This window comes from Pezoporus occidentalis, unplaced genomic scaffold, assembly GCF_034315485.1.
Source record: "Pezoporus occidentalis ecotype Australia unplaced genomic scaffold, CSIRO_AGI_Poc_V1 ctg131, whole genome shotgun sequence".
Taxonomy (NCBI): domain Eukaryota; kingdom Metazoa; phylum Chordata; class Aves; order Psittaciformes; family Psittacidae; genus Pezoporus; species Pezoporus occidentalis.
The window spans coordinates 368,553-385,470 of NW_026913115.1; the positions used below are offsets into that span (position 1 = coordinate 368,553).

General features: G+C 46.4%; 2 protein-coding genes and 1 long non-coding RNA gene across 3 annotated transcripts in view; 1 reads left to right on the top strand and 2 right to left on the bottom strand.

Annotated features, from left to right (window-relative positions):
- Positions 1 to 264: 264 nt before the first annotated feature.
- MYOD1 (myogenic differentiation 1) lies at positions 265 to 3,822 on the bottom strand. Its single transcript, XM_062608852.1, has 3 exons — positions 3,230 to 3,822; positions 1,703 to 1,781; positions 265 to 1,081 (listed from the first exon to the last, which is right to left on the bottom strand). Exons 1-3 carry the CDS (start codon positions 3,776 to 3,778, stop codon positions 831 to 833), a joined length of 879 nt encoding a protein of 292 aa, XP_062464836.1. The 5' UTR covers positions 3,779 to 3,822; the 3' UTR covers positions 265 to 830.
- Positions 3,823 to 4,298: 476 nt separating this feature from the next.
- LOC134158679 (uncharacterized) overlaps positions 4,299 to 16,918 on the top strand; it is a 58,232-nt gene continuing 45,612 nt past the window's right edge. Inside the window, exons 1-3 of the long non-coding RNA XR_009962857.1 lie at positions 4,299 to 4,587; positions 7,299 to 7,391; positions 13,142 to 13,235. This is a non-coding gene — a long non-coding RNA (uncharacterized LOC134158679). The remainder of the gene's footprint in view (positions 4,588 to 7,298; positions 7,392 to 13,141; positions 13,236 to 16,918) is intronic.
- Positions 9,113 to 14,527, bottom strand: LOC134158678 (ferritin light chain-like). Its single transcript, XM_062608853.1, has 3 exons — positions 14,223 to 14,527; positions 11,680 to 11,826; positions 9,113 to 10,318 (listed from the first exon to the last, which is right to left on the bottom strand). The coding sequence occupies exons 1-3, from the start codon at positions 14,403 to 14,405 to the stop codon at positions 9,839 to 9,841; spliced, it is 810 nt and encodes a 269-aa protein (XP_062464837.1). The 5' UTR covers positions 14,406 to 14,527; the 3' UTR covers positions 9,113 to 9,838.

Below are 16,918 nucleotides of genomic sequence, written 5' to 3' on the forward strand. Positions count from 1 at the left end.
GTTTATTTACCTTACAGATCTCCTTAAGGTGATGTGCAAGACTCAGTTTACAAATCACTAGGATATAACATGAAGAAAGTAGACCCCTTTTCAGCAACTTATTTATGCAAAGTAGCTGAAAGTAGTGCAACTGAAGCATGTTCTTGGTTTCTTTGCTGAATCAGAGCTCATATCTTCTTCCTGCCAAGGCAGTGATCTTAGTATCACTCCTAAATGCACAAGTAATTCCAGAAGCCCTAATGAAAGTCAAGATAACACCACAGATTTTATAAATAAGGGTCTTTATTTAGAATACTGTTGGAAACATTCTTGGCAACCACATTGTATAAATATATAAAGTTTGACACAACAAACCAAGCAATATTAAATATTTTTTCCCTTTTTTTTCATTTTTGCTTTTTTTTTCCTCCCCCCCTTTTTTTTTGCAAAGCAACTCTTATTTACAATTATACAAAAGAATTTTATAAAAAATGGTCCACAACCTTATTTTGGCCAGAAGAGGAGTAATAGGAAGGATCTGTCATGCCACTACTGTTATATTCTCCTCCACATTCAAGAACCAGATTCCTATTCCCCAAAGCCCAGATTAAACATTGGCCATTTCATGGTATACAATTTCATCTCTAGACATATTAAATAACTTTTGTTTAACAACCAATAAATAACTATATGTGTATTTTGAAGTAATATAGGTTTGAAAAGTTATATATTTGAAGGAATTTTGAGTGGTATTCTAAAACTGGAAAAAGTCTTAAGTCTTTTCAGTCTTAGGTCACGGAGTGTGGCTGAGTGGAGCAATGCGTTTTCGGCGCAGTCCATTGGACCTGCCTTTATAACACTTGGTAGATAGGGTTGCTGCTGCTGTTATCCTGGGGAAGTGGGGTGCAGTTGGTGGGAGAAGGAATCTGGGCTCCTCTGTCATTCAGGCTTGCTCCTTCTGGGGGGGAACAGGGACTCCCTTCAGCAACAGTTTCCACTGGAGGCAGTATAGGACATGCGGAGTTATCTGTGGAAATCCTCTCTACAATGCTCGAGAGGCAATCAAGGCTGGAAACAACAGAACTCTTCCCATGCTTTGGATCTAAAAAACAAGCAAAAAAGGTGCTCAGTTTATCCAATGTGTACTTAACATCAGTAGGATGTAGTTCTTTCATAAACCCCCAGTGACTGGCTGACAGTATGCATCTATGGCCATGTAAAGATTCAGAGGAAATTAATATTGGGGAAGGAAACCAGTTATTAGAAAATAAGAGATGGTAACTGCAAAATGGAAGAAAGATCCAACCGAAGTGATACTTTTGGGGCAGGATGGATCCAGGGCTTCACTTAAGTCCATAGAAAGGGAAGGTAACATTTGGAATCAATTGCCAATTTCTCCAGTTTGGATCAATGATAGGTAGAGTTAGAAGAGTCTTCATGCAACACATTGTTAAACACTTAAAATTAACTGCAGGGAAGAATATACTTGCATCCAGATATTATATTTGCAAAACAGGAAATGCAGCTATAACATACTCCCATATTTGCAAATACATCTAGAGGAAATCCAATGCTTCTACTAGCATCAACAGCTTGCTGGCTAAAAAGACAGTTTCCTCTTTCAGCCCAGGGGAGGTCAGCTAAATGACTGGAGGCAGAGAAAGCATGGATGCATTGACTGCCTGTCTCCATGTTCTGTGCAGCCGTTACAGCATGTACTCACCATTTGGTGATTCTGTGTAGTAGCTGCTGTCATAGCTGTTTCTTCTGCGGGAGTTGCAAGGAGGCCCGCTGTACTCCATCTGGAAAGGAGAGCAACCTGGGTGAGGTCACTGCCTGGGGACAGCCTGTATTGAAATCCCAGTAACCATCCCATTTTGCCTTTCAGCCCCTAGTCTGTGCCATCACTCCAGTCCTGGCTTAAATGCCATCAAGTTGTAGTTTTTTTGAATAGGCAAAACTTGGCTAAAAGGGGATTCACCCCAGAATACTTAATGTGGCACAGCTGTAGGAAAATTACCACTGCTGTTGCATCAAATGCTGTAGCTTTATAAATAAGATGAGGTTTTCCAGCATTCTGATCAGATACTGCCCTACAGGTATCTTCAACTTACAACAGGGAGACCAACTGGGGAATGAGTCTTTTTTTCATTTAATTTTTTTAAGGTTTTTCCAAGCATAAGTTAAAAAGGCTCTGTCTACCTTTGTCACTTTATATTTCTTCAGTTTCTTTTTCCACTTCCATTTCATACAGAACAAGCATCAAAACATTGACCAATATATTTGTTTCCAATACTTTAATCCACAGTTAAATTTCTGTTTCTGACAAAATAAAAAGGCTGTATTTTGAAGAGGGATCCTATCCATAAGTGTTCTCTCCAATCTGCCAACTATCTCATAATGGGAGATATTCAACTCAGTAATGATGATCACCACCAGAGCACAGAAAAAGAAAATAAGTCTCAGGTCTTAAAGTGCTGTCAATATTCTACCTCAGAAGCTCTTCTGCACTCCAGGCACTACATCCCACCACCCCAGAGTCTGAGCCTATAGTCGCAGCGAGAAGATGTGGCGATGAGACACCTTATATGGCACCCACCCTTCCTCTTCTCTCCCCGTAACATACAAACGTAACTGAAAGCCTGGGCTCTCCTTCCTGTTTCTGGTAAATGTCAATGGAGGGGATGAAGTGAGAGGAGAACTTTTTTTTTTTGTAAGGGTCAAGAAAAACAACTCTGGCTGGTTTACACCCTCCTCCTGTTATCATGATGAATGGCAGAAAACAACTCCAGCACTTATCAGTTCCCCTGTAACTACCACGACCAAGGGGACCTTCCTCTCTGCTGTCTTTAGAGGATTCAAAGCAAAGTATGGGAACAGAGATGCCACAGGAGCTACAGGAGCACACGCAGGGCTCCTGTAGCTCCCCATGTCCCCATCCCAGGCAGCTTCCCATGGTGCTCCCCCAGCAGCTCTCCTTCGGCTCCCCCAGGACACAGCGGGACCTCCCAGGGAAAAAAGTGTGCAAGACATTTTTATTCTTTCCCAGAGATCCTGGTATGTGTGGACCCCCACCTCCCTTTGCTGCTGGAGCTCAAGACAAGAGAAAAAGCACTTTGTCTTATGCCTGGAGAGCTATGCAAAGTAGCTGCTATAGGAAAAGTGGGAGAAGGCAACACCCCCTGCAGAGGTTTGGACCGACAGTGTCTGGGGCACCTCGGTGGCAGTGTGTCCTCCCTAGGGCACTCACCATGCCATCAGAGCAGTTGGAGCGGGGACTGGAGGCATCCGATTCCCCACTGTAGTGCTCCAGCACCGGGTAGTAAGCATCCTCCTGCTCCCGCAGCAGTGCCTGCAGGCTTTCAATGTAGCGGATGGCGTTGCGCAGGATCTCCACCTTGGGCAGGCGCTGGTTGGGGTTGGTGGAGGTGCAACGCTTCAGAGTCTCAAAGGCCTCATTGACCTTGCTGAGCCGCCGCCGCTCTCTCATAGTGGCAGCCTTACGGCGGTCAGCATTAGTGGTCTTCCTCTTGCAAGCCTTGCAGGCCCATAGCAGGCAGCGGCCGGCCTGGTGGTGCCCGCTGGGTGCCCGGACGTGCTCCTCCTCGTGTGGGTGCCCGTGGTGGTGTGGGTGCTCCTCGGGCTTCAGCAGACCCCCCACATGCACCAGCCGGGGGTCCAGGTCCTCAAAGAAGTGCATGTCTGATGTGTTGAAGCACGGGTCATCATAGAAGTCATCAGCGGCTGCGAAGGAGCAGAGGGAGCCCTCCGTCATTTCCATAGGGCCCAGTAAGTCCATGGGGGCAGCGGCGGATACAGTAGCTGTGCCGGGGGGGGGGGGGGGGGGGGGGGGGAGTGAGATCAGAAGAGAGGGGGTTTCGACCGGGGCGTTCAGCGACAGGCACCGGCCAGGAGGGTGTTGCAGAGCGGAGACCCTCACACCCTCTCCCAGGCGAACACACCAGCAACAGCAGCTGCTGCCGCCGAACCCCTTCCCAACCGCGCCGGTCAGGGAGTGCCACTCGAGGCCGCATTTATGCCAGAGCCCCCCCGCCCCCCGACGAGGCGCGTCGGGACGGGACGGGACGGGGCGGGGCGTGAAGTGAAGGGGGCCGAGGCCATCGGAGCCGCTGGAGCAGCGTTGGACGGGGGGGCGAGAGAGTGAGCGAGCGGTGTCGCTCGGCCGCGGGGAATACCGCGGGCCGCTGCTGAGGGCGGTGGGGCTGCTGCAGAGCTAACTGCAGAGCTAACTGCAGCAGCCGCCGGCGCTCTGCTGCACGGGTCTTTTTCTCTTCTTTTTTACTTCCCCCCCCCCCCACACCACTTATCAGCCGCCCGCCCTGCCCTGCGCAGCCCGTCAGGGAAAGCCATGCTCGCCGCTGCCCGCAGGTGCCGGCAGGCGCCAGCCCTGCGCCCCGGGGGCTGGCTGCGCTCCCGCTCTTCCCGCACGCACCGGCGGGTGTGAGACGTTTTGCAACGCGTCTCCCTGCACCTCCCGGCCGGTGGGCGGCGGCGGCGGCTCCGCTGGTTTCTCCCAGGGAAGAAGCCCCCAGCCCCGGGATGGGTTTCTCGGCGCCGGCCCCTGCCGTGCGGCTCTGCGGCCACAGGGTAACTACTCCGGGGGCGTTCGTGAGGGCGAACGGTGTGGGCGGCACCTGGGCGCCGGGTCAGGGACGCCGCGGAGAGCCAGGGCCGTTCCCGCGCGGCGGGCGCAGAGGGTGTGAGGGGAGAGGCAGGGCGGGAAACGTCGTGGCTGAGGGGAGCCGGCGGGCGACCGCCTTCAAAATGGTGGCCGCGTGGTGGCGCTGCGCTCGGCCGCAGGTGGCGGCGTGACATGGCCGCCTCTAGGTGGGGGTAGCGGCCCGCCGCACTTCGCCGCCTGGGCCGGTCGTCCCCGACGTCACCTGCGCGCCGTGAGCGGGGCCGTGGAGGAGGGGGGCAGGCAGGTCTCCGGAAGAGGGCGGTGAGGGAGGAAGTGAACGCGCTCGTCCCGGAGAGCAGCTTCTCTGGGGCCGTGGTTCTCTGCCCTCCGCCGGAGCGTGTGTGTGTGTGTGTGTGTGTGTGTGTGTGTGTGTGTGTGTGTGTGTGTGTGTGTGTGTGTGTGTGTGTGTGTGTGTGTGTGTAATTCCCAGCAGAAAAAAGCGTGTGTGCCTGGGGTCTTGGGAATCAGGGTGTCCCTGCCCACGTGCAACTCAGGTACAGTTCAGAAATACATACCAAGGATGGAACAGGGCTCAAGCGCTGTTAATTGTAACTGTTTGACCTCCGAGCAAAATCAGGTTGTGTGGGAGGCTGAAATCTGGAGTGGCTGAGACACCAGCTAATGCCTGAACAAGTTGCAGCCGTATTTATCACGGGAAGCATTTGATTCCTCCAAATAAGCAATGTAGTAATGGCTCAGTAATGATGTACTGAAGGAGAGCTGAGGCCCGAGCTACGTTCAGCCATCACTTCAGCAAATGACTCACATGAGCTATGATGTATAAATTTGCATTTCAGGTACTTCTTTAAACTCAAGTGTCTGTTTACCTTTATTCTAAAATCTTCGAAGAGAGAGACTTCACCTTGTGAAGTTGCATTTTGCTGCACATGTAGTTGTGCTGCTTTGAGATCAGAAATTCGATTCTTTTTCCAATACAGAAGCACTTCAGCAATTCAAGTGTGTGAGTTCATTGACTTCACGATTGAAATAGTTATGGGTGTTTTTAATGTGCCATAAGATAAAATTAATTTCTATTCTGCAGCTACAGCTGTTGGTAAAATTGAAACTCAGTCAAAATCAAAAGCAAAGCTCAGCCTTCCACAAGGCAAAGGGCTAGCTGAGAGGTTCTGAAAAGCTAAAAGACATCCACCAATGATCTAATCCCCAGTCCCTGTGCCTGTGACTTCTCAGAGGGGCTATGGTGACTTCTTTTGTTGTTATGTGATTTGTTTTTTGCAAAAGTTCCTAATCTGCAGCCCCAATTTTCTACTTAAATGTCTTTGACTAGAATTAAAGGTAACAACTGTTAGTCACATTCTGACATTATCTCAAAAGATAACATTTTTATTTAAGGTATATGTTTTAGACCCTGTACAAACTCACTCTTTCAGTGTGTCCAATGCTGAAAAGTGGTATGTCCCAAGGAGATCAGCTATTGACCACTTTTATACATTCACAAGTGTATGTCCCAGCTGTTTCCAAGAGGCAGAGTAGCAAACTTGTGGAAACACTTCACTGTTATTACAGAAGTTCTTTGATCCAGAAGGAATGAGCAGATTTTGGGTTTGTTTGGTTGGTTGGTTTGTTAGGGTTGGTTTTGGCGTTTTTTTTTTAAAGTAAAAATAATTAATATTCAAAAATAGTGGTAGGTATACAATAAGGCATAATAAGTATGAATGAGGAATAGTTGTAACAAATAAACTTGTAAATTGGGATATCAGGGCTTGGTGCTGGCTGTGTGACCCACTCAAGACACTTAAACTTTCTCTAGATCATTGGTTTCATTTGTGGAAAAGGTAATTTTACCTAATATTTGGTCAGTGTTGTAGTGTATTCTGTCACCGTGTGCTTCTAGGTTATATTTGACTCTAGGAAATGTCACTCTGGGACTTGTGTGCATAGTGGTAGCAAATGGTGTGACTTGGACAAGCAGTACAAGGAGACTGCCAGTAATTGTCCATGAATGAGCTTAAGTGCCTGAACTGATCTAAGTGAAATAGTCATGAGAAAGCCATGACCAGATGGTGAATTCTGCTCAGAGAGATCTTCCAGTGGAGGTGCCCTTGAGGACTACTTTTCTGCTGCTGTGACCAGAACTGACGTTCACTTTCCAGTATTATTAACAAGATGGGTTTGTCCAGAAAGATGTTGCCTTGTATGGTGGGGACTGAAAAACAAGTCCATGCAAAGAGCAGATCCTGAGGTGCTCTGCTAAATTTTGTGTGGTCATAGTAGAGAGGATGAAGGACAGCATGATCTCCACATAGAGACTGCAAGTGAATTCCTCACTCTGAGATTAGGCACCCATAAGCAGTGCTTGTGGCAAGCATTTAGAACTATGCTATTGGTAATACCTGTTTGGAGCATCTGTGGCTGTAACTCGTAACTCCAGTAAAGTCTCTCCAGAGCTTCCAGTTTGGATGCTGTATTTAGGGCACTAGTGCTGCTATTCTGAGCTGTCCCAGACTGCGTGTGTGAATGGTTTGGGTGTTGCTTTGGAGGTACTGATACAGAGTGTGTATATGAACAAGCAGAGAAAGAGAATTTTAAACTTTTCTCTAAGAGTTGTTGCTCTTATACCTGTTCCACACTCATCCTTCATCTCCTTTTTTTGCAGGGTGCTATTGAAAAGGAAGCTGAGAACGCAGGGACAGGTTGTACTTCCTGTGCTGAGAAGCATGGACAGACTCATCCTATGTGCAATAGACAGGTATTGTTAACACAGTTTCAGATTATATGAGCATATGTGCCCTCTCAGCAGAAGCAGCATGTGGACAAGAGGAGCTTGCTATCTACAGTAACTGATTGATTTCTTTTTCCTTTTTCATGGGATAGAGACTGGGAAAATAGCTGACTGTGAGCTTATGTAAAATTAACAGAATTGTCTCTTCAGGCAGAGGGCCCAGAATGTGTTTTGGAAAAGGGAGAGAGAAAGACCTGCAGTCTGAGAATATGTGGATATGTATGGCTAGAAAGATGAATAATGAGAAGAGAAACAGACATGGTAGTATTTCAGGGAAAAAAGAAGCAAGTCCTGCTTAAAAAAAAAAACAAAATATTGGGCTCTTTGTTATGTTGGAATTCATTTAAGGTAAAGGTCTTCAGCGCTGGAAACCACGGAGGAGGCTGTACCTCCATTTCAGAAGGTCACCAGCTCTAAAGAAGACTGTTGCAGAAGTAGGCCATGCGTTACCTACTTCTGGAGTATTTGGAGTGGGTTTATCTGGCACTAGTTTGCAAGTCAGCGAGTAGCTTTGCTCTGTTCATACTTAGTGAGCTGTATTTTAATACTGAGAGGGATGGATTCCATTGCTCTTACTCATGTTGAGTTGCAGTCAGTGGAACTAATTGTTGAATAAGGTATGCTCAGCATGAGGATAGATGATGGAATCTAGCCCAGATGGAAATATCTTTTAAACCACTGCTATATTAGAGAGCAGCCATCTTAATACAGGCAAATCTAGCATGTTGCTAAAAGTGCTTCAAGCCGTTCTTGTGGCACACTAGTATTTTTACAGATAAATGCAGGGGTTGTTTTAAAGTGATCCCCTCCCCACTCCCAAGGTTGAATCATATTAAGAGAAAGACTGGGAAAACATTTGCATTGTTGTCTGCCCTGCGTTAAAACACCAACAGAAAGTAGGTGGGATAATGCAGAAATCACTACTTAACTGCAGCTGTGTATAAAATTCAGTTTACTGAAAATGTTTTGTTGTACAGTGTTCTTAATGCAGTTTTCTGGCATTTATTGTCATTCTGTGGTCTTCCATCTCGTGCAACTTTCTTAGTAGAAACGTATTGGTGCAGTTTTGTATACACATGCAAAATTCTCTTGGAGAGAATACTAGCATGCCTATGTGGTAAATTGAGGATTGGAGTACAGATGCAAATTGCCACTTCTGAACTGAATTTATTGTCAAGCATAACAAAAGTATCACAGTATTACATAAAAGTGTGAGACAATCTGTCAGTGAGGCAAACTCTAGGTATGTAAAAGGTAATGTATACAGAGATGAAAAAGCTAGCTGCAGGCATCTGATCTAACCAGTTGCTCTTCTTAGGTGACCTTGGTAGCCAGTGTACAGAGAGGCTCTCCTGTAGGAGATGAACAGAAGGAATCTGGACAGCTCTGAACTCTACCCAAGCTGGCTAAAGCAAAGGCTGTAGGTGTGGTGGTGCTAATAGCCTCCTTAACTGAACACTGCCCTAACTGAAATGCAAAACTGGCCGCTCTCTAGGATGCAATTCTAGTTAATTGTGCTGTATTTTCACTAGGATCTTACTCCTCTACTGAGTACCACGATAAATACAAGAAAGAGCAGTAATGTCATACTAATACTACAATTTAACTAGCTGAAAGAGGGGTCTATATGGTAATTAAAACATCCACCCTAGATTAAGTCTGAACAGAGCCCTGGAGCTAGCTATGCACGAGAACGTGTAAAGATCACATCTAATGAGAACCCATAATGTCTCTCCTCTGCTTTATGAGGATGAGAGAAGCCAACCAGGCAAATAACTGTAGAGAATACCAGCACATTATCTTACTCCCACTGTTAAGAAAATGTTTGCATCCTTCATCCTGGAGAAGTACACCACTAGAAATAGCTGGGTGATAAGTAAATGAATTAAGACTACTCATTTAAATAGCTACAATTATAGAACTAAGATAAGAAAACCTTGTTTTAAAACAGCCTTTTTCAAAAGAGTTAATTTTGTTAGTATACTTGTTAGTAATGTAAAATATGTCAGTAATATAAAATACTTAATATTATAAATTTAAATCTTTGTATTTTATGCCACATAGAAGTTTCCATATACTAAAGTTGCTTTTTTATTTTTAATAAAAGTTATATATACTGTTAGAAATAATTTTCACTAACTAATCATTTAAGATAGAAAAGAGGTTTAAAAGCTTCTAGGAAGAATTACATATATAAAAATGTGATTAATGCAAACAATCTAGGTAACTAGCAACCTTGCTGTCATTTAAACACAATAATGATATGGGATAGATTTTGAGCTGTCACTCGACAGAGGACAGAGTGTAAGGCAGGAGGGGCAATACAGCATCATGTCTCCTGAGTCCTGGTCTCAAGTCCACCCTCTATACAGGTCTGCCTTAGGAGCTGCCTTGTAGCTGCAACAGCCACAGCATTAAAGGCCCTCCTTGCCCTGCTTCACTTTTGCTCCTGTCCCATCATTACGCTGTGGCAGCATGGTAGCACAGTGTATGGTTGCACAGATTGGCCCTGTGCCATTTCTGTGCTGGGAAGATTCTCTCGGGGGTTGCTTCAGACCCTCTGCAGCTCCTGTACAATGCTGCAGAGACAGGGAGGGCTCTATGCCTGTTCTGAACTCTTCCTGCAACCGGTCCATAAAGTAATCGCCAAGACTATTCCTGCCATCCTGGGAACAGTCAAGCCTGCGAGCGTTGGTCAGCAGATCTCCCATCAGCTTGATCTTCCGGATTTTGGGCCCAATAAATTGTTTCTTGATAGTGCTTGCGCTATGAGGGTCAGCATTTTCAATACTCAGGGCATAAAGCTCTTCAAAATACCGTACCATAGTTTTCCACTGTACCATTGCTAGTTCCAGGGCCTTCATCAGACCAACTGCATACTCACAGTTTGGTTTCTAAAAACAAAGACAGAATTACATTTATTTAGAAGAACAGCTCATCTTACTGTATTCATTGATGGTTTCCTGCAACTTACCTGGTGCTATAAACAAGATGGGCTAGGATTTTGCAACAGCTCCTTCTAATTGGGAGCATCTGTTGTTTTTTTTGCAGAGTTGGATGGCTGTAAACATACAGAAATGGCAGAACCCATGCACTTTTTCAAGGAACAGATATACATGGCAGCAGTTATGCTTTAGGAGCATTCTTAACCCAGGAAAACTTATCAGAGAATCAGAATGGTTTGGATTGGAAGGGACCTTAAAGATCATCTTCTTCCATCTCCCTGTCATGGGGACCACTAGACAAGGTTGCTCAAAACAGCCTGGCCTTAAACACTGCCAGGGATGGGGCAGCCATAGCTTCTTTGGGCAACCTGTGCCACGGCCTCACCACCCTCACAGGGAAGAACTTTTTTGTTACATCTAATCTATTTTTTTCAGCTTAAAACTTACCCCTCATCCTGTCATTACACTCCCTGATAAAGAGTTACATCTAATCTATTTTTTTTTGCTACATCAATTTTTTTCAGTGTAAAACTTACCGCTCATCCTGTCATTACACTCCCTGATAAAGAGTTCTTTCCCATTTTTCCTGTAGGCACCTGTTAAATACTGTAAGGCCATTATAAAGTCTTCCCTGATTGAAACTGAATATTTAGAAGTTTTTCAAGATGGCCTTTTTATTTTCACTTTCTTAACAACTGCTGTAATAGGCCAATGAAGAGCATTCTGTATTAAGTATTTACAAAATACTGATTTGGTTGAGGAGAATCAGCCACTTGGTCTTTAACAGGCACGGTGTTTTTTTTTTTTCCCTGATAGCTTTGAGTTATTCCTTTGTACCTGTGCAAGCCTGAGTCAGATCTCCAGGTCAAATTTTATCTTGAGCTGTGCTCCAGCAGGACAACTACTGCCCCAAGCTGGATGTTTCTCCTACCTACTTCTTTACTACCTTTCTTAGGTGCTAATAGATTCTGGGCTTCTGTCTGTTTAATTCCAGTGTGAAGGAGACAAGTTGGCTGTTTCAGTCTCATAAACCGTTACAGCATGCTGGAAATAGCAACTGAATAAAAGAAAAAGGGGACCACTGTTCTTCCGGGCTAGAAAGCAACCACATTGTTAGGGCTGTATGTCTCACAGTTTCTAGGCATCACAATCAAGAATAAACCCATGACCACTAATACGACAAGGAGATTGTATCTGGAAATCTAATAGTGGATGAATGCAGACATCTGAAGTACCAACAATATAATGCAAGAAGTTAGAATAATTACTGAGGTCTGCAACTGCTGGAGAGCTTATCAGCTAGTACCCACCTGAATGGTTTTAGAACAGTAATGGCCACCTCTTTCTTGTTGATACTTCATCAGAGCCTCTGCAGCTTTTCTTTCTTCCAGAGCTTGATGCAAGAAGAACTTTGAAACATTTGGTAGAGCCACATGTGACTGATCAAAATATTCACTCTAAGCACACAAAACATGAGTATTAAGATTTGCTGGAGATGGGACTCGCTTGCAGCAGAACACGGCTTTATGAAAACATGGGAGAGCCTTCCAATGGAAGCTGTTCTACCAGCACAATCACTTTGAAGACCTAATCCAAATTTCTGCAATAAATGAAGTAGTTATGGTCTTAAATGAAAAAAAAAATATCTATACTTCTACTGGAACTCCTGCCCTTTAATACTGGACAGGTAACTGCAGTAGTGATGTTAAGTCTCAGCAGCAGTCAGAGATCCACAGAATATTTTATTTATGAGTGGCTGGGGATAGGTTTTGAGGTTTTGTGTGGCCTTTTTGTTTGGCTACTTTTTATATTTTTTTAAACAGAGTCACACAAAGAACATCAAATTTATCCCTTCAGGTCAGCATTCCAGTGAAAAGTTTGAAGTTTGCTTTCAAAGATACGAAAAAGATGAGGCAAATAAAAAAGCATAACTTTGCATCTATTTATTAGCTTTGTTATGGATAATGTTATTCCACAATAAAGAATACTGCTGCTGAACTGTACTGTGTGCACATGTCTAGGAACGCTTAAGTACTACAACCCTAAACACGCTGCAGCCCTTGTTCTGGTCTGTATGGGAAAGTAACACCTTTAACCACTGCAGTATATTAATCATACTAATAGATCTATCAGCTCTTACATTAGAATAATTTTATCCATGGTAGTGCTGTCCATAAAGAGAACTTAATGGAGACAGGCAGCAAAGGAGAGCCACCAGGTTATACTGGCTTCAGCACTGGCTCTGTACAGCTCTGATGTTGAGAAAGATGAGAGGCAGCAGCTGGGAATATGCCAAGAACCAAATTGAGGCAATTAGTATCTTGATTTGCTGCTTCTCTAAACATGCATATGTAATGCAGCACAGCTTTTGTCTTCTGGACATGCTCTGGGTTGCAGTACTCCATCTCAAGCTGTTGGCTTGTAGCCTGCCTGCGAGGGGGAGGGAACAAATATGTGCATTTCCTAAGTCTTTCTGCTTACTGTTTTCCCTGCTTTCATCTATTACTGTTTAGATACGAAATACTTGTGTTTCATCTATGCTGCTCTGTTTAGAAAAAATGCAGAAGAGTTATATACACAGTACAAGTTTGTTTGTCTCTTGTATTTTTATGGCCAGCTGGATACCCCAGACCCGTGACACACATACACGTGTGACCATAAAGCCATTCAAGAGAAAACACATACTGGAATCTTTTATTAAGAACATTCATTGAAGTATTTGCATAATCCTTTTGCTGAAGTCACTCATTCTTGTTTCGGTTGACAGCAGAGTCAAGATTCAGTGTTTTATAACCAGTTCCTCAGTGCAAGCGTGCTGTGTGACTTCAAGCAGAGCACAAGTTACCACACCTGCTTAACTGTTAAGGTAAATCTTTTATGTAAATCATTAACTGTTTAATATGTTCACATTTCTAGGTTTGATGCATCCACAGTCAATATCTAATTGAGCTTTCCTTATCCCACCAAGCTGCCAATCACTAGTATCATTCTAATCCACATGCTTAACAAGTGGAGGTTTTACTGCATACTTACATTTTTAGTGGACTAATAGTTGACACCATGCTTGATCAAGAGATCTTGGGGATATACTGAATATAGTTTGTATTGCTTCTCAGTGGATGCTTGGCATCAGAAGGGATAGCATTGATAATTTTGTTTACAATCTTAATTGCTTTGTTAAAATACATGTTGCCTTAATATTCGATATGTAATCAGACACAATTTTGGCATGCATGTTACATGGTATCAGAGATAACTTTGATAACTTTTTTAATTCATGTCCAGCATTCCTGCATGCGGAGCAAAACAGTGATGTTTGCAAACTTCACCCGTTAACCACACACAGCTATTTTACATACAAAGTTTGGAGAAAAAAACCCACAAACTCTGAGAAGTTAATAGTTCAGATTTGTTAGTGTTCCCTGTAACAGTCCCTCTTTTCACAGGCATAACACAAGTGCCTGCTTCATCACCCGCTAGTTCCGGACTTTCGCTGTCGTTCCACTAGTCGTGTCAGGGGCTGCACCGGGATAAGCGCAGCGGTAGCAGCGACCATCAGGAGCCGACTCCGACAGCAGCGCTGGTGCGCTGCCGGGTCTGGGTGCGAAAAGCGCCCCCACATCCCGCTGGGTCACTTCATGAAGCAGAACCACTCTTCCATACCTGCCCAGCTTCGAAACCCCCCTTAACCCCCGATAGCCCCGGCGGGACCTGCTCCAGGCCCCGGGCACCTTGTTACCCCACCGCCCGGCGGCTGCTCGGGCAGGGCGCGGGGGGAGCCACGCTGCAACCTCTCCCGCCTCTCGGGACATCCTCGCCCGGTCCCGATGCTGGCCCTGTCCCGCCGCCTTACCAGCGCCTGTAGGCAGTAAGCGAGCTCCAGCAGGGCGCCGGTGACGCCGCAGAGGCCTTCCTCCACGGCGGGCGGGAAGCTCTGCCTCACGCGGCTGCCGGGCAGCGCGCGGTGCGCCTGGCAGGCGGGCAGCGTCACGCGGGGCCGCTTAGAGCGCGGCTCAGCCATGGCGGACGCCGCCATCGGGGGTCTGCCCCACCGCGTCGCCTGATATAGCGCTGGCACCTGGGACACACCTTGCCGCGCTCGGCGGCTCCGGGCCGCCCCTTCCCGCCCCCCTCCCGGCCCGTGCCGGCGGGAGGTGCGCGCGGTTGCCCGCCCTCGCCGGGAGGGTGGGGGGGGGGGGTAGGACAGGGCCGCCGTGGTGCGCGCGCCCGGGGGCTGGTGCGGCCGTGAACAGCACGGACCGGTGTGGGGCCGGGGCCTCGGCGCCCGGCCCGGCCCACCTCCCCTCGGCCTGGCGTCGGTCGGTAGGTGGGAAAGGCCACGCAGTGACTCGGCCTTTTTACGAGAGGCTTATTTGAGGGAGAGTCGCCAAGGACGGCCACATTTAAACATCTCTAACAGTGAGCGAGCTGTGAGAGCACAGCGCGGCCCAGTTGAAGCCGCAGCAGCTGATGGTAGCTGCAGTCAGGTACAGGCGTGCGGAGGGTGTGGTCAGTGAAAATCCTGGGAACTGAGCAGTGTATATGAATGGGTCTCGGCTACAGGGTATAAATCCTTATCTGTTCTAACTTAGAAATGTTTGCGTGAACTGGTCCTACCTAGGCAGATTGAGCCATCTTTAGTATTGTAACTAATAATTTTCAGTCTATAGAGTGATTTAAAGATACAGGTTTCTGACTTCAAGTTTCTGAGTTTTTCACTATTGATTTACTGTTGGATGGAGCCATGCATGTTACTGCTTGAGCATTTATTTACCCTTAATAGGCTCAAGCCGTTGGAGTGGAAATACAAGTAATCTCAACACCCTTCAAATTTAATGATTTTCTGATCAGTGACTTTCTGTTTAGTAAGCTTAATGTTAGGTGCCGTTCTGTGGAATATTTTTCTAGCCGATCACCCCACTCCTCCCCAAACCCAGTTTATTAAGGGCAGAATCATTATTAGAATCATAGAATAGTTAGGGTTGAAAAGGACCTTAAGATCATAAAGTTCCAACCCCCTGCCATGGGCAGGGATACCTCACACTAAACCATGTCACCCAAGGCTCTGTCCAGCCTGGCCTTGAACACCACCAGGGATGGAGCATTCACAACTTCCCTAGGCAACCCATTCCAGTACCTCACCACCCTCACAGTAAAGAACTTCTTCCTCATATCCAATCTAAACTTCCCCTGCTTAAGTTTTAACCCATGACCCCTTGTCCTGTCACTACAGTCCCTAATGAAGAGTCCATCCCCAGCATCCTTATAGGCCCCCTTAGATACTGGAAGGTTGCTATGAGGTCTCCACGCAGCCTTCTCTTCTCCAGACTGAACAGCCACAACTTCCTCAGCCTGTCTTCATACGGGAGGAGCTCCAGTCCCCCGATCATCCTCGTGGCCCTTCTCTGGACTTGTTCCAACAGTTCCATGTCCTTTTTATGTTGAGGACACCCGAACTGCACACAGTACTCCAAGTGAGGTCTCACGAGAGTAGAGGGGCAGGATCACCTCCTTCAACCTGCTGGTCACGCTCCTTTTGATGCAGCCCAGAATACCGACAAGTAGAGGTGCCATGCTTGACCTCGTGCTCACCAACAGGGAAAGGCTCATTGGAAATGTGATGCTGCAGGGCAGCCTTGTATGCAGCGATCACGAGATGGTCAAATTCGAGATCCTCAGGACAGTGAGAAGAGCATGCAGCAAGCTCACTGCCCTGGACTTCAAAAGAGCAGACTTCGGCCTCTTCAGGAACCTGCTTAGTAAGGTTCCATGGGATACAGCTCTAGAGGGCAGGGGGGCCCAAGACTGTTGGTTGATATTCAAGGATCACCTGCTACAAGCTCAGGAGTGTTGCATCCCAACCAGAAGAGAGTGCAGCAGGAGGGCCAGGAGACCTCCTTGGATGGATAAGGAGCTCCTGAGGAAAATTCAAATGAAAAAAGAGGCTTATAAAAGGTGGAAGCAAGGACAGGTGGCATGGGAAGAGTACAGGGATGTTGTCTGGGAAGCTAGGGACCAGGTTAGGAAAGCTAAGTCCCAGTTAGAATTAAACTTGGCTAGGGATGTTAAGGATAACATGAAGGGATACTACAGGTACGTAGCAAATAAAAAACAGACGAGGGACAACGTAGGCCCCCTCTGGAAGCTATTGGGAGAACTGGCTACACAGGATTTGGAGAAGGCTGAGGTTCTGAATGACTTCTTTGCCTCGGTCTTCACTGGCAAAGGCTCTGGCCAAACCACCCAAGTCTTGGAAGGCAGACGCAGGGACTGTGAGAATGAAGACCTTGGGCCCACTGTAGGAGAGGAACTGGTTCGAGACCATCTTAAGAATCTGAACATGCACAAGTCCATGGGACCCGATGAAATCCAGCCGTGGGTCCTGAAGGAGCTGGCAAATGAAGTTGCGAAGCCACTGGCCATCATATTTGAAAAATCGTGGCAGTCAGATGAAGTTCCCGATGACTGGAAAAAGGGAAATATAACCCCCATTTTCAAGAAGGGGAAAATGGATGACCCGGGGAATTACAGACCAGTCAGTCTCACCTC

Coding starts and splice junctions, on each gene's coding strand:
- LOC134158678 (XM_062608853.1), bottom strand. CDS start 14,405: ATGGCGGCGTCCGCCATGGCTGAGCCGCGCTCTAAGCGGCCCCGCGTG. Junction 11,827..14,222: donor CTTACTGCCTACAGGCGCTG/GTAAGGCGGCGG, acceptor TTGTGTGCTTAG/AGTGAATATTTTGATCAGTC. Junction 10,319..11,679: donor ACTGTTCTAAAACCATTCAG/GTGGGTACTAGC, acceptor CTTTGTTTTTAG/AAACCAAACTGTGAGTATGC.
- MYOD1 (XM_062608852.1), bottom strand. CDS start 3,778: ATGGACTTACTGGGCCCTATGGAAATGACGGAGGGCTCCCTCTGCTCC. Junction 1,782..3,229: donor CCAACTGCTCTGATGGCATG/GTGAGTGCCCTA, acceptor TCTCCTTTCCAG/ATGGAGTACAGCGGGCCTCC. Junction 1,082..1,702: donor CTACACAGAATCACCAAATG/GTGAGTACATGC, acceptor CTTGTTTTTTAG/ATCCAAAGCATGGGAAGAGT.